At 36.1% G+C, this 17,867-nt stretch overlaps 1 protein-coding gene across 1 annotated transcript; it reads left to right on the forward strand.

The window, feature by feature from the left end:
• The first annotated feature begins 15,719 nt into the window (after positions 1-15,719).
• Positions 15,720-17,033, forward strand: LOC131079662 (phospholipase A1-Igamma1, chloroplastic-like). The gene has a single exon (XM_058017671.2). The coding sequence runs from the start codon at positions 15,720-15,722 to the stop codon at positions 17,031-17,033; it is 1,314 nt and encodes a 437-aa protein (XP_057873654.2).
• The last annotated feature ends 834 nt before the right edge of the window (positions 17,034-17,867 follow it).

The following is a 17,867-nucleotide window of genomic DNA, read 5'->3' on the forward strand; positions in this document are numbered from 1 at the left end:
TTTGACGGCCATATGACCGTCGCAAAAAATTCGCCTCCGTACTATAAGGACTGCTGACTGTGCAGGGCGTACTGTACGAATTTGCTGACTGGGCAGTGTGTGTCAGCTCTGCGTGGCAGATGACGTGGTGGATGACTGTGCGTACGGGTTTTACCAGTGGGCCAGTGGTGGACGTGGGGGCCACCTATTTTGGTGGTCGCTGACAGAGGGAGCGGCCGGAGCCGAGGGGCCAGCGGAGTTTATGTCCCGGCCGGTAGGAGGGGGCTGTGGTTGCCGGAGAGGGGAAGTGGTCCGGATGGCGGCGACGGGGATGGTGGGTACCGGCACAGGCGGTGGATGGTACAGGCACAAGCAGAGCGTGGCGAGGATGGGACGGTCAGTGCTGACAGCGACAGACGGGAGGATGAAAGTCGAGGTGGTCGACGAGAGGAAGGGGCCGCAACTGAGGATACCAGAGGTGGCGGCGGCACGGGCTATGTGGACCGGTGCTGCAGACCTGCAGGGTATGGCAGGTCACAAGGGGGGTCAAAATAGGCCGACTTTATAACCAAAATTCATGGAAATATCCTCCTGGACGCAATGGCGGGGTCAGATCTGGTCTAGGACGCCTCAAAAAGATGTTGCTCTTCAGATCTGCCTCTTGACATCGCAATAATGCCTCTTCAAGACGAATCAATGAAGCCCCAATGGCTCTGATACCATGTGAGATTTTGCCAAGATCAAAAGCTCAATGAAATGTACAAAATAGAGACACAATATAGGACAAGAATAAACTGTATTCTCATCAATAGAAAATGATCAATAATATCAATTTACATACAATGTAGATGAGCTTGCTTATATAGGCAAGGCTAGGGATATGTGAGCACACAAACATGACATGTGGCTCAATAAGAAACAAGGGTAGGTAGGAAATAGGTGTGGGTAGGTAGGAGAAATAATATAATAGTCCACATGAGGTGGGTCACCCACTGAATGTGGAGTGTAACAACAAGATCAACACCATAAAAGGTGGAATTTCTCCTACACACACTATCCCAATGTGGCACAAACACCCAAGTGTCTCATACCCAAACTATTATGAAATGCATTTCCTAAGTAAACTTAAGTAAGTGTAATAATATCCAAGATGAATAATTATTTACACCAACACCTTATTCTTTTTTTTTCTTTTCCTTTTTTTTTAATGCCATATGGTTTCTTTATAATGGGCTCAATGTTGGACCTCCATCCCTTTTTTTCCTTCAATCTCTCAAAGTATTCCAAATAGTAACATAATTTATCACAAGAAATCTCACAGAAAGCACACAATTTGGCTAAAAATTTTCTAAGAAGTCTACCAGAAATAAATTGTATGTTTTTTTATAATTAGAGACTCATAATTTGAATTACTATTGGACTTGGATTAATCTACTAATAATTTTTTAGTATTAACATTTCTTTAGTTGAAAATTAAATTTAAAATGTAATTAAAATAAAAACATTACATTGAAAACTTTTCGCTTCACTTGTTGATCAACATTAGTCAATTTTTAGTCTCTAATTATAATAGTTGATAAATTTTAACAAATGATGGGTATGTACTTGTTTCTAATTTGGTATTTACTATTTTGGTCATCTACCATGTTGGGTGAATGCATTTTCATAAATTGTGTCATATTAAGAAAACTCTAATTTACACCCTTTAGGCATGACATGCAATGCGTTCGAAGCTTGATCTCTTTGCATTATATAATTTTTAAAAGCTAATCTTTGTTCATATTTTGATTGATATTTTTTACTCTATTTTGATTAGTTGTTGTTAGTTAGAGTATTATAGTTGAAGGAATTCCTGAACTAAGTAGGAGAATACCACATAGTTTGTAAGCGATTTGTAATAGGAAACCAGTAATATTCATCACGTGATAACAATTGCAAGCTCAAGAAGATGAACAAGGCATTGACTTAAAACCACTAGTCATTTTATTGTTGGGGAGAAGGAGAATATAATTTAAAAATTTTACATGTTTTATTGTTCAGCTAGGTAATTGAAGATTTTTGAGAGAGATAAAATTGTTATTATTAGGTTTCTAATGTTTTCAAATTTTGATTTCCTAGAACTTTTGAATGTCGAAGAAGAAAGATTCATTAAATCTTGATTACTTTTCCCAAATGAAAATGTTTTGTTGCACACCTAAATTATTTTTTAAGTTAACTACAAAGGTGACTTGTTTTTCTATAGGTAAGATATGCTTATAACTTTAAGTGCTTAAAGGGAAGTATAAATTATATAATTTGAACTATGACTCTAAACTTTTATTTGAAATGAGGTGGGTTTTGTTGTTCACTACTTTCAGCAAATAATTTTTTACAAGCTACAGCCCAATACATAGATTTGATCCTAGTGGAGATAAAGACTTGCATTGTAATTTCTTTTTTGTTGAATTCTGTGCAGGTAGGATGATATGATTTTTTTTTTCCATACTAGCTATGTGATGTCACTGAATCTTGATCCCTAGGCACTTAAAAATATTTTTCATACAAACTTCAAATTATTTTCCATACTAGCTTTGTTAATGATTTGTTGTTATGAAAATTTCAAACTTCTTGTGGAAATATTTATGAACTCTTTTAGTTTTGAGGCCAGATACCCATGTAGTATTATTACTGCTTAGTAATTGTTTAAGATGGTGATTTGCAATTTAATCTTATTTCTTGCTTCAATACTGTAAATAGCAAAATATGTAGGAAAAAACATAACGTGCTATAGAAAATTGACAATGTTTGTGGAAAAGTAAATTTATTACCTTAGTTGAATTTATAACACATAAGGTATTAAATGTATTTCAATCGTGTTCTCTCAATACTAAGGCATGTTTAGTAAGAGAAACTTGTTGATATTTATATTATATCATTCTTAGTCCCATTTTGATATGCTTACCATTTGTGAAGTGTAAATTTGATTTGATTTCTAAATTGTAATTATTTTGTGGAAAGCTAAAGTATTAGGTATCTATTCTCCAATAATCAATTTTATGTATTAAACTTTTTTAAATGGGGTTGCTTATTATTATGTCTTTTCAAACATGTATAGATTTTCAAACCAATTATTTTTGAAATTTTATCTCTAATGTACAATGATTAATGTATATATGATTGTGTATTTTAAAACATGTTTATTTTTTTAAACCAACTATATTTAAAAAAATCATTTTGTAGGTTTAATATTCAATACTTAACGTGGAGTTGTCTGTCAATCTTTCATTTATTTTACAAATGGGAAATATATATGATGTTTCTTAACTTGAATTTTTTTATATTGTTTGTTTATTCAAACTAAAGCACTTCCTTTTTATTTATTTAAATGACTCTCGATAGTAATTTGTATTTATTCGAATTTATTTATGTGTTTCTATTTGTAATATCTACTGCACCTTACATTATCCTAACTTCTAATAAATTTGTAAACTAATTCCTGTTTCCAATATTTGATTTATTTAATTTGGACATTATTGTATTTCTTAAATACCTTTTGTTTACACTTAAATATGTGATTTGATTTAAATATTTTACTTCTAGATGTGACAATTTTCTCCTCCATAATTAACATTTTTATTAGTTTTTTTAGGTCATTACAAATCCTCAACAACAAATTCAAATAATTGATTTCAAGTAGTGATTTAGAAGTCAATGCTTCATTACCATCGATTGGCACAAATGTGTTTGTGAAATGGAGTGGGTTTAATGAAACAGACATCCAAAATTTTGCACATTCTCTTTCGCTTAGTTGTAGTCAGACTGTTGAACAAGTAGAAGTAACAAGATCTTGTACATGTGATATCAAAGAGTTTGAATTCAGGGAAATGGAATAAATTGTAATTAAGTTTCATGTAACATGCATGGAATTATTTGGATTTGGTAGTTTCCTACGGGAAATGTATTGTGATGATTATTATTGAGAGGGCAATGCTCCTATTATCCGTTGTGCATTTCAAAACCATATGAATCATACGTAGTATGGTATTATTGTAGTTCCCTATGTGGTTTACCAAGAACTGAACTTGTATGACCCCTTTCACATAAATAAATTGTTGGAAGTTGTTTAACTTATTTCATCAAAGTCTTACATTGTTTTCTCTTATGTTTCATCAAGAGATGTTATAAGTTAACTTTATATAACTTTTTTTTAGTCATAATACAAGTTTCTCAATCTATACTTTAAAACCTTTCACATTAAATTTCTCGCTTTAACCCTATGTTGTGTGCAATAGAATGAGACATTTCAGTTGTTTCTATAATATGGATGATTTAAATAACACACCCATTATTTATTCTAACTAAATTCAAACAAATATTGTAATTAATTTTTTAAATCATAATACAAGTTTAATGATCTATACTTTACACCCTTTCACTTTAAAGTTATCACTTTAATCCTATTTTGGTGTGTAGTAAAAATAAAAATTTGAGTTTCTTTTATAATATGGATGATTTGAATTATAAACCCATCATTTATTCTAATTCTCAAGCTTATTCAATAACTGAATGTCAATTATTGTGATTGAAGAGTTCATTTAATTTATGAAAAATGTTGAAGTTTCCTACCTTAATAGTTTAAAGCTACCTTTAACCAAGTCTCCTATTTTATTGTGATATTATTTTCACTATCTTTGGCACTTTTTCTTTAACCATGAGATCAACTTTATCTCAACCCAAAAATTCCAGCATATAATTCCAAAATAATTGTCAGGTACATGTATGTCTTTCTATATTTACATCGTCTTTACCATTGCAAATTAAATTTTTCCAATTGCCTTAGATAATCATTAATTGTAAGAAAATATTTTATGTTACATATGCATTTAAGCATTCTTGTAAGTAATGAATTTTTTTCTAGATTACGCTTATGTCTATCATATTTATTAATATGGCTATAAATTTGTCATGATTACTCTATCCATTTTATAGAAAAATAAAGTTGTCCTGGTTACTTTTAGGGAAGGACGATATCAAGGATTTCTTTTTCGCTACTTATGAAGTTGACCGTTGTAATTCAAAATTTGGGGCCAAAATGCTTGGACAGGTCCATTAGGTGCTATAGTCAAAGGAAAGGGGCTCTAGACACCCTTTTAGGAAAAAATGTCGGCTAGAAGAGAGGTCGTGAGAAGGGGATTCCACCTAGTTTTTGGAAAAGGTCCCTAAACTAAGCACAATCAGCTATTAACTAGATATAACCACCAAAGTGGGTCTAATGTGAGTGATAAAAAAGGTGTACAATCTACTACACTACACTATCAAGTGACTCATTCCCATCAATCAATTGAATAAAATAAATTAAGAATTCAATATTTTATGAGTAATGTTTCACTTATTTGCCTTGACCTAATAAAACAAGAAAAAAAAAACTTGTTTGGATTACACAATGTGTAGGCCTGTGAAGTTCAATTGATGGAAGAAACACTAAATGATCTGCGTACAACTTATGAAAATTTGGTTTTCTAAATTACACTTTCCTATGAGAAAATCATGCTGATGAGTAGTATGGAAAAGGAAGTTCTCCTTACATTGAACTTGTGTTTAAGATTTACTTGAATAACATGTAACAAACTTATGCTTCAAAACTATGTATATAGTATATAATATTATAATAGTTTTAAGGTTTCCATTTAGCATGAATAGTTGTAGCTACAATTGTTTTTGATGAAGATAAACTGGTTTTATAGGGACCTGAAACCCAGAGTGTTATAGACCAAGGCCAGCAGCCAATTAGATAGTAAAACTAAGACAAACAGGGGACAAACCCCACACAGATCGAAAGCCAAAATACCAAAATAGCTGAACCAAAAAATAGGGAAAAGCAATCAACTAAGAGAGTGCATCAATTCAGTTTTTTTCTGAATAATCCTCTTATTAATTTTTTCCAAATCCTCCTTGATGAATCTGGAGGTTCTGGAGTCCTGGCTTCGGCTCCTTGTTCTAGTGCAAGGACCTAAGAGAGTCTTCCCACCAACAACACTCTATCCACCCTCTAAGGCATTCTTTTTTATGCTTTTCCCCCAAGAGAGGGTCACTGGCGATGGTCCTGGTTCTATAATCAGTCATCATGAAATTAATTTTTTTCAAACCATCAGCACTATTGTTCATCACCTGACTACTGATTTCCACCAGATTGTTCAGGTTTTCCTTGATCTCATTCACATCCTCTTCCAACTTCTCAATTTTGCGCTCATGGTCAACCTTCATAGTTTCCACATCCTAATAAATTTTCTGGATCATACTCATGATCTTCTCAGTTTTACTGGGCCCACAGAATTCTATGAAAGTCTCAACAATTCCTTTAATCCCATCTTTTAGGGATCCAATATCCTTATCCACCCACCTTCATTACTTCTCCCGACTTCTAGTAGTCTCCAAAAGCAGATTTCCCAGCACCCTCTCCTCCTTTTTATCACTTTTATTTTCCTTATTCACAAACCCCTATTTTTCATCATCCACATTGATAGGGATGTCCAACCTAATCTCGTGGTCTAGGACCTTGGATTCACTATATTTGGTTAATATTGTTTTCTTTTTGGTGGGTGGTTCCAGGTATTGCATTTTCCTGCTACCAGATTTGAACTTACTTTCTGCTCCCCTTCTTTCTTTGGTCTATACTCAGGGTCCTTCGTATCCTTGATATCACGCCAATCCATGGCAGTACCACTATCATCCTCATCCATCTTCGTGTCAGAGACCAACTGCACATCAGGGTTAGAGGAGGAAATGTGGGTTCTATCCTTGGGGGAGGGTTTCACTTCATGATCTTGGGTGTATTCCATAATCAACAAGATAAGGCCTTCATGAATCACAGGGTTATCCTTGTTTTCAAAATGTTTAACTAAACTATTCTCCAAGGATGAAACCAAATAAAAAGGTATGGAAATAAATCTACGATGCCTAAAATGATTTAAGATATTAAAATGATGTGATAATATGCTAGCATATCTACCATCCAAGGTGATGTACCTCATGATAAATTATGTCATATTAGCCTAGAGGGAAATCAGCTCTTTCCTATTATAGCCACCGTCTGCCATTTTCGTAACCCTTTGTCTTTCCTTTTCCTTATCATAAAAGGAATCAATAGCCTCCTCACCCAACTTCTTGTCTCTATAGAATTTTATGCCTTTCATATCTAGACCAGTAACAGTGGCAGCCAGGTTTTCATTGACTTGAAACTCCGCACCAAAGACAGACAGCACACTCTTCTTCCAACCTTTAACAAAGCTTTCTGTAACAATGGCAGAATGACCATGCAGTCTCTCCAAAAAGGGCACCATCCCACTATTAGAAATTTCCTCCCGAGCCTCCTTATTCTTCTGCCACTTATCATAGGTTGTGGGTTCAAATCTATTCTTTTCACCTCCCATTCTGTAGCTTGAGCAAATTAGACAACAAGGCTCCAAAAAAACTAGGAGGAAAGCAAACCAGAAATAGGGAAAACTGAAAGTTCTAAAACTTCTCAAAGTGGTAATAATTCAAACTACCACCCCAACGGTTCCCATTCCATCATAATCTTTCATTATTAACTTCATTGGAAAGGCCGAACATCTTGACATCATTTCTTGCAAGGTTGCATAGAGTTTTCAGGAAATTTTCCTCTCCTCTCCACCATTTAACCACCACGTTACCCACCTCCAAGTTGGCCAAATGATCTGTAGGTTTTTTCCTTCTCGAAAAATGTGTGATATCTTGAAATAATGCAGGTCGGCTATCATTTCAAGGCAATCCTTGATTAAGTTTGAAATAGTCCACCTAGGCACCGTACATCCCTTAATGCATTTGACAATGTTAAGCGAGTCACTTTCCAGCCAGACCCATTTGAACCCCTCCTTGCTCGCCATGCGTAGTCCTATGTAGGAGGCATTGGCCTCCACAAAATCATTAGTTGTGGTGCCCAAAAGGGAGCACCACCATAGAGACTAGAGAAGCCAAATGGTTCCTCGCCACTCCCCCATAGCCAGTCATCCCAGGATTTCCTTTGGCCACCCCGTCGATATTAATTTTGATCCACCCCGGAAGGGACGGATTCCAAGAAACATTCTCTTTGGTATGTTTAATTTTATAAATAGAGATAGATATATTCCAGCATATCTACCACCGCTTGATAGTATCCCATTACTCCTAGCTAGACTCAAGAGTCCAGGATCATTTTTCCCACCAGGATAGTAATTAAGAAAATTATCCTTAATAGCATTCCTTATTCTAATAGCCACCACAAGAGCAATGGACTCCATATCTTTGAAAACCTTATTATTTATTTCCTTCCACAAACCCCAAGCAATATGAGGTAGGGATAAGTTCCATAGAATACCAATCACATGGTTGTCATAAGGGTACTTCCATTGGAACCAAAAGTTCTGAATAGAATCAGGGGGGGACCCAAATAATATTCCACGGGTTGAAAAAGAAGGCCTAGATGTCCCTAGCATAGGAGCAATGTAAGAGCAGATGATCAACATTTTTTGCTTCTTCTTTACATAAAAAACATCTATTACTGATGGGGATCCCACGTTTATAGAGATTATCAATGGTAGAGATCTTATTTTGCATGAATAACCAGAAGAATATATTAACTTTAGGAATTGAGAGTTTATTCCAAGCTCCAGCCCAAAAGGGGGGAGGAGAAAAAGACTTGGTGATGATTCAGAAAGCATCTGCCACCAAAAAATGCCCCAAGGTAGAACCATTCCATATAGCCACATCTTCCACCAGAGGATGGAATGATGATCAGGTTCAGCCAAGAGTACAAAGCAGCCAAAGAAGCATCCAAGGTTCTGAGGTCCACCCAAACTCCATTACTCATATAATCTGCAACCCAAGTTGCAATGAGATTAATGCATTTCTCTTTGAATTAGAAGCCCACACTGAATTAGACAAAGGCCCCTCTCTTGTCCACCAATCATCCCAAAACTTTATATTTCTACCATTTTCTAGAACCCATCGGCTTCCCTGAGAAATAATGAAAGAGGATCTGAAGAAATTATTCCAAATATGAGAGACAGAAGTCGGGAGGGAATAATTTTCCAACATTCTTTGGAAATCATGAATTTGGTATTAGTCCTTGAAAATATCGATCAATTCATTGTTCTCCTTTAAACATCTCCATAGCTACTTAGCCATTAAAGCTCTATTAAAGTCTTTTAGATGTCTGATATCTAGGCCTCCTCTATTTCTAAGCAAACAGGTGAACAAATGAAGCCTACTCTTGGATTTAGAACCTGACCAAAGCAATTTCTTTTGTATACTTTCATTCTATTAGCAAATTTGGCCAAGATTTTAAATAGACTCATAGCATACACGGGAAGGTTCTGAAGAGAAGCCTTAATTAATTGAAGTTTACTCGCTTGGCTTAACAAAGCTCCTTTCCAACCAGCCATCTTCATTTGAAATCTATCAATCAAACTAGACCAGAAGGAGTCCAAGGTAGGTCCCACACACAAGGGAAGACCCAAATATGAATAAGGGAGAACACCCATTTTGCAGCCCAAAATATTGGCAATCTTCATTTTTCTATTCTCAGAAATATTCATGAAGAAAATGGAGCTTTTAGAAAAACTGACTTTTTTCCCCGATCCTTTCTCATAAGTATCTAGGATAGCTTTAATAGTATTTGCTTCTTTAATCAAACTTTCCCCCATCAGTAGTGTATCATCAACAAATTGATGGTGGGAGCAAATAGTAGCTTGGGAAGAAGGTTTTAAACCCCTCAAATTGCTCTTCCTAACATCTCTCTGGATAGTTTTTTCGAAAGCTTCACTCATCAGAATAAAGAGAAACAGGGAGAGAGGATCCCCTTGTCTAATACTCCATGATGCCAAAAACAAACAAACATCGAACCATTGACCAAAACCTAAAATTTGGGAGTGGTAACACACTGATTGACAAGCTCGATGAAATGGTTACCAAAACCAAAGGATTGAAGCACTTTAAACAAAAAAATCCAATTGACCTGATCATAAGATTTGAGAAGATCCAACTTCAACAAGAAGCCCGATTTCTTAAAGAATGGATATTCTCATGGACAACAATAATAGAATCCAAAATCTATCTACCAGGTACGAAACCATTCTGATGCTTTGAAATCAAAGAATGCAGCAAATTTTTAAGCCTAAACACAATGATCTTGGTAAATATTTTATAGATCGAGTTACATAAAAAAATGGGTCTAAAGTCCTGAAAGGAATAGGCATCAGGTTTCTTAGGGATCAGGACAAAAAAAGGTAGCATTCAGTTCCTTAAGAAGAGATCAGGGCCAAGAACTTTATTACCTTCACAGGAAAAGTCTGCAGCTCTAACCTCATCATGAGATGGGATTATGGTTAGTTCCTTATTCATGTCTTGGGAAATAGTACATCTAAACTTCGACAGGATCTCATCTTGAGCATTAACATCCTGACAGCCATCATCCGAAAGAAGAGTGGAAAAATATATAATGGCTTCCTAGTTTAACTCCTCATGCTTATCAATCCAGCCATGATCCACTAATATTTTATTGATTTTGTTTGAGGCCCTATGTTTGAGGATAGTCATATGAAAAAACTTCATGTTTTTGTGACCAGATTTGAGCCATAAATCTTTGGACCTTTGATTCCAGAATTCCTCCTCCTTAGAGATGATATCATGAATCTTGGTAAGTAACTCAACTTCTTTATCCATAACCATAGGATCATACCCCACATCTTGAATCTGAGACTGTACATCATCCAAATCTTTCTTAAGGTTTTCTTTTATCTGAAAAATATTGCTGAAGGAAAATTTATTCCAGAGTTGGATATTGGAAATAATATTGGCTAGTTTATTAGCCACTCTAAACATTGCAGTTCCCTAAATGTCAACATTCCAACATTTAGAAATATTGTCATAAATATCTAGAGCTAAAAGCCACATCTTCTCAAACCTTAAGGGGAAGGCCTTCCTCCCAGTCAAAGGGGATATACTCAGAAAAATTGGGAAATGATTAGACGCAATTCTGGACAACACATTTAATCTACAAGAAGCATTATGAATCCACTCAGGAGAAATAATAACTCTGTCCAGTCTGACTTGGATGAGGCCCCCCCCACTTCTTCTATTGGAACAAGTGAATTTAGCTCCAAGGAGATTAATGTCTAACAAACACAGAGAGTTAATCATATCCACCAAGTCCTCCCTACTTTCTTCCAAAACAAGCATCCCATCAGCCTTTTCCATACTAGATAATGGGGTATTAAAATCCCCCAATAGAATCCATTTCCCATTTGGGAAAGCCATTCTAGCATTAATAATACAGGACCCGAGCATTTTTATAGCGTTTTTCCCATTGGACCATAGATATTAGAAATGATCCAAGATGATCCATCAGATAGAATAGTAAATCTAGTGGCAATGTGATTAGGAGAAGTAAAGACAACCTTACCCAAAAGCCATCTAGGATTGCACAAAGTGGCAGTACCACCATAAGCCCCATTAGCATTAGCACAACTAGTTCCACAATCTCTAAAAATAACCAATTTGATCTTTTCCACTCTACAACCAGGCATTTTGGTTTCTTGAACAAGAATATATCCGGCTTGTGATCTCTAACTAGGTTGGATAGAAGATCATGTTTGTGGGAATGATTCAATCCCCTAATATTCCATGAAATGACTTTCATTTGACTGGATGGGGGGAACCAATCCCCATGTCTTGTAGTGTTATTTGGACTCCATAAACAATGGAATACCGACTATTGTTGTCTCTACTAATCGCATTGGGAGGCCTCCCCACTACCCTCAAATCAGATCCACAATCCGCCTTTTGTTTGTTTCTAGTCTTAACACCACTAGAAACCAGTGTTAATAAATGACCATTTGGGGAGTTCCTTTTTTTGTGCTTAGTTTTTACCTCAATAAACAGATTTGGATTATCATCATCCTGGGTCACATCGTCAGTAATGTTTGAATCCAATAAATTCCCAACATCAACAACAAGGTGGATGCAAGGATCCTTAACCCTATGAACCTCTGTCATAGACTTATCCCCATTAGAAATCTCCTCAGGCTTCAAACTTCCCCCTACATCCCCCCCCTCATTCAAGGGATCTAGGTTTGAAGGATTTGGATCTGGACCAACTTGAACACATGTGATATTATTCATTCCATCCATACATGGAGTGGGATCTAAGGACAGAGACTCCACCAAATCCACTCCCTTTGTCTCATTTTTCTTCTTCCAACTCCTCTTAGGCATAGGCTTAGAAGGGCATTCCCTGGCCCAATGACCAACTTTTTTACAATGGAAACAAGTAAAAGGAATAGATTCATACTCGACTTTCTAAACCCATTTGCCCAGCTTAGAGAAGGGGCCAATCTCCTTTGGCAAATTAGTAGATTGTTTAACATTCACACAGATTCTAGCATACACTAGATGCATCTTCATAGAGGTCACTGGGTCAACTGAAAGGAGCTCACCAAAGCATCCAACAATCCCAGCAAAGATTTCTTCGCCCTAGAACTCCATAGGCAAATTTGGTAGCCGCACCCAAATAGGGGCCTCATTACATTCCCATTCCTTTGGGTTAAAGCCTAGTTCCCATTTCTTGAGAGCCAACGATGATTTGCCTAACATCCAGGGACCACCCACTAAGAAAGATCGAAGGTCCTCCTCATAGGCAAAGGAGAAGGAGAAAAAACCATTAGACATGGCAACCACATCAATTTGACCCTTTCCCTTCCATTTACGAGACACCGAATCCCTAACAGCTTCAATATTAGGTCGAGGGCCAATAAACTTGCCAACCAGGACAGGGGCCATATTAGCCATATTCTTTTCCACGATACAATCTGGAATAGAAATTGAACAAGAACCAAACTTCAGGTCCACTTTATGGGGAACAGGCGCAATAGCCTTGCATTTGAGGTTTGACCCAAATAAAGTAGACCATTTTCTGTTGCAGTCTAGAGATCCCGGTTTCCTAAGATTCTCCACAAACTTTCTGGGACCCTCCCCACCACAAGGTAAACCAGTAAAGTCAGTTTTTTCTTTTGTTGGTACCGGCAAGGTGTCCCCATCCCAAAACCCGTTGAGACTGCCATCAGAAGCTTTAGGTTTTGTTTCTCCCATGGATTACATCACGTGGGAGCCTCCGGAACCTTCATCACCCAATCTTCCCGCTCCTTCTCCTGCTCCATTCGAATTCAAACCAGTCGCTCCAGTTGTTCCCGCCATTCCCACCTCTCTAGCTGCTTACATTAATAAAATATAATAACTTTATTTTTTATATTTCAAGTTTTTGTTGTTTTCTTGAGTTGCTTCCTATTTTAAATTTCTATTACTATTCTCCAACAATTAGTGATAGATGTATTTACAAGTGATCATACCTACTAGCAATAATTAATTAATTGCAAATTACATCCCACATTTCATTTGAATTACTTACAATTGTTGGCACATAATAAAAGTTCTAACTAATATTTTTACTACACCAATAATAGGAGCTAAATTTTAAAAAAAATTATGGATTTGCTCCTCCTTATCTCAGTCGGTGGTTTCCAAGAACACTCTCCCTCTTCACCAGGGTTTAATTCTAAGACTTTATAAGTTTCATTTGGCTTCAACCTTACCTAGTGGGGCCCGTATGACCTCCTCTGGTCCTCTGTCTTCAAGTAGCTTCTTTATAGTGGTTATGTAAGAGGTCCAGGCCTATCTTGCTTTAATCAATCATAACTAAACCAATAATAGGAACTATATGTTTATATCAATAATTATTACCATTTTACATAAATTCATTATAATTTTTTAGCTTAGTAATAACTAAAAAATCTTTAATTCACTCATTCTAATCCACATTTATATTTATGTTTGTAAAAATAAATGTTATTTTTAGATTATTGGCATTTTACAAGTCGTATAGAATATTGCTCATATTTTGTATCCCATTTTACTCACCACCATTCATTCTTTCTAATTATGTAGAGTGTAAACTTCCATAAGACATTATCTTGTTGTAAAACATCAAAACAAGAAAATTGACATGTATTATTCAAAAAATATGTATAACCTATCTAAATGTATTACACTTCAAAAAATTAATTCATCTTGGAAACAACTATGTTGTATCTTCAACATTAATTATACATGGTTAAATAGGTATTATTGTTTCAACTTCATTTGCAATGTCTGCTTCATAAGGTAAAGTTTTATAGTTTACATTCATGGCGTAATAGTTTTCATATGTATTTCAATTTTTATAGGAATAATTTACTATCCCGCGGAAATGAATTATTAAGTATGGCAAGTTTGGGGATGACCATCGATCAACAAATCGATTTTAAAATAGACCTCTCTATTGGATTTCACAAGCAAAAGGATACACTTAGAAAAAAAATACAATGATTCCATAAAGTCAATACAAATCCCTAAGGGATCTACACTTCTACCCGTCAAATATAGTTGCCATATTATTCGCAATTCAAGGTGAGCCACAATGTTTGATTGATTTTCTAACTACTGTCGATCAATTTCGTGTAAATTAGCAAATTCTTGGACCCACTATGTAAAACTTGTTGCAATTTTAGCCCTCCAAACTAGTTTATATACACAAGGACGTGAGATTTTAAGCTCACAAAGATTTTTAAAATTATAAAGAAAGTGACAAATGATACAAGGTTAACACTTGACTTGAATTAGTTAGATATTTTTTCACATTTTTTTAGAAAATCCTAATCTAGAGTTGGGTTAACGAATAATAGATGTGTAGGAAGATATAAAACTGAATTAATGGAGTTCTCTTATAAATATCTCAAATACTTCATCAATAAATGTAAACACAGATATCCAAACATAGACATGTTTTTTAAAACATAAAACACCACAATCAAAATATGTGATTTCAACATATAAAATCACAAAATTTGACATCAACCTAGATAAAATGGAGCGAAAAGGATCTTTTTTATATCATGTGTCATGTGAGATGTGTCTATCTTAAAACCATGCATGATCCGAGTCCATCCTTTATTACTTTCCACACCTTGACATAAACAACATTTCTGTCGGTTTATTTATAGCTTGTTCTTACCCAAGTTACAAATGCCCCTTTGAAAAATGTTCACTTTTACATTCAAGAAAATTAGGAAATCCCTGTCAAACTTTTTGATACCAGTTTTATACCTAAACTAGATCTTAACACACAAATTTATGATCTTTCCTTTTAAATATTAAAATGTTAGAAAATGCGCAGTTTGCATTGATACAAAGAAATAGCGGTCATGGGTTTTGCTAATTTGAAAGTTAGGAACCCCTGGCCAGACAATCTGAGTGTGGCGATGGAAATTCACGAGATAAATGATGTGAAGGCGGCTGAAAAAATATATTGCAATCTGTGTGGGGGAGCTTGACACCTTCTGATTATAGTCTTTGAATAAATACTGTAGTATTAATCTAGTGTCTGAACGTTAGGTTTGAAAACAACAACGCGGGAAGAACAAGGGAAGTCAAAGCCTTATATGCCCAATTCTCGTCAACAAGAAGAAGTTCAGGTTGGAAGATTGAAATTCTACTTTGTCTGCTATTGTAGTGCGTGATTGTCTGCTATTGTAGTGCGTGATTTTCTATTTATAAGGTGCTCGTCTTAAACCTTGTATTCATCCTCGAACGCTTTGTCTGGCCGATCATTGTTTGACATCCCAGAAATCAGACACAATTATTTGATTGATTCCTTAATTTCTATCAGTCAATCAATGGCCGTATTTCCATTGCCCCAGCTTGAAGATAATGCTGTATTATTACCCAGTTCCCAAACTAGCTCAACGCAGCCTCAGCTATGTGACGTATGGAGAGATATACAAGGTGCCCATAATTGGAATGGTTTGCTTGATCCCATGGTGCCCAATTTGAAAGCTGAAGCTCTCAGATATGGGAATTTGGCACAGCTTTGTTACGACGCATTTGATGGCAAAAGCTACTCCAAAACCTACGGCACATGTTATCACAGTAAAAGAGATCTGTTCAATAAGATGGGCATGTCTGAAAGTGGCTACCAAGTCACTAAATATGTTTACGCCAATACTAATCTGTTAAATCAAGTTTTTGGTGAGAAACCAAAAGACCAAGGTGTTTGGTTGGGTTTTATTGCAGTTTGCACGGATCCAAATGAGATAAGAAGGCTTGGACGACGAGACATAGTGATTGCATGGAGAGGAACTCAGACTGCTGAAGAATGGATAGAAGACCTGAGAGATATTCTTGTACCTACAAGATTATCCTATAGATGCAAGAGGACAGGCAAAAACCAAGAGCATCATTTCGCGGATGGAGTACTAATTGAGAGAGGATTCCTGAGCTGCTATACTTCAACTGTCCGTCACCGTCAAGGCGCTGCAGGAGCCACTGTGAACATCAGCACCAGAGATTTGGTAGTCTCAGAGATAGAACGATTGATTCAAGTTTATGAAAAAGAGATGGACAATTTAAGCATAACATTTACGGGACACAGCTTAGGAGCTGCTCTTGCAACCTTGAGCGCTTATGATATCAAACAAATGCTTTGCACCAAGCATAATTTTCATCAAATTCCCGTCACCGTCTTCGCTTTTGCCTCTCCCCGGGTGGGAAATCTTGCGTTTGCTAAACGGGTGGAGGAGATTGGAGTGAAAGTGCTGAGGTTTGTGAACAAGCGTGACCTGGTTCCCAAAGTGCCCGGAGTTTGTATGAACGAGAACGTGGGATGCCTCAGCAAATTGCTAGATTGGCTTCCGTGGACATACTTTCATGTTGGCGTCGAGCTTCCTTTACACAACAATTCTCCATTCATTCAGCACACCCATAATCTTGCCTACTTTCATAATTTAGAGCTTTACTTGCATTTACTGGACGGGTACGTTGGAAGTAAGCAGCCGTTTTCTTGGAGTGGAAGAGATCATGCTCTGGTTAATAAGAGCTGTGATTTATTGCCCGAGAAATATGAAATTCCTCCAAAATGGTGGCATGAACAGAACAAGGGCCTCGTTAAAGGTCCAGATGGCAAATGGACGCAGCCATCAGAAGAGGAATAATTCATGTCTCACTCAACTCCAGATGACATCAACGTCCAACGTTCTGCGCCGCAATGTCACCACATCTGTGTTGGTTATTGAATTATTCTTTTTATCTGGATGTATATATTTAACATGTTGTCACATTCATTATTGAATTAATTTAACTTCAAAGCTTAACCTTAAGCGTGAAATGAAATCAACTATGCAGGAGTTCATAGCTGTGGATGATACAAATTAGCTTTTGATTGTCATAGAAAACAATCACGTGTCATCAGTAATCTGATAGATAATAAAAGTACGCGTAAATCAGTATTGATTTCAATTATGAACATTGCTATTAAACAAGAGATAATACGCCTCAGCTCTGTTGTAGCCCAAAATACCTTCATACAAAATTTGTAAAAATAGTCAACAAGGGTAAGTTCTCAAATCTTTCTCTAATCCTCAGAATTAGTGACAATATCAATGTTCTAGTGCTATCTAAATCTACCAAGAACTTTAGTTGAGGATTGCATGTATGCATGCCATACTATCTATAATTATGAGATTACCAAATATTTGGTTTCTAGGTATATAGCTCTACACTAGCACATTTTATTGTCGCTCAATTGCACCCATACATTAAGATTATACAAGTATACATCCAACACATTATAATTCTAAAACAATGATTGTCTAGGGATGTGACAATTATTGTGGAGGCTAATATGGTAATGCCGCAACTTCCCCATGATGGGGAGGCATTGCATTTAATTTATGAGAGCTTGAAGAAGACATAAGGGACTACAAAGAATCAAGTTAGCTTTCTTGATAAGGAACTAAATTGTGATGGTGAAAATATTGAGCTTCCTT

Source organism: Cryptomeria japonica, unplaced genomic scaffold (assembly GCF_030272615.1).
Source record: "Cryptomeria japonica unplaced genomic scaffold, Sugi_1.0 HiC_scaffold_49, whole genome shotgun sequence".
Taxonomy (NCBI): Eukaryota; Viridiplantae; Streptophyta; class Pinopsida; order Cupressales; family Cupressaceae; genus Cryptomeria; species Cryptomeria japonica.

What these genes read in the sequence shown, in the direction of transcription:
- LOC131079662 (XM_058017671.2), top strand. Translation starts at nt 15,720, where the DNA reads ATGGCCGTATTTCCATTGCCCCAGCTTGAAGATAATGCTGTATTATTA.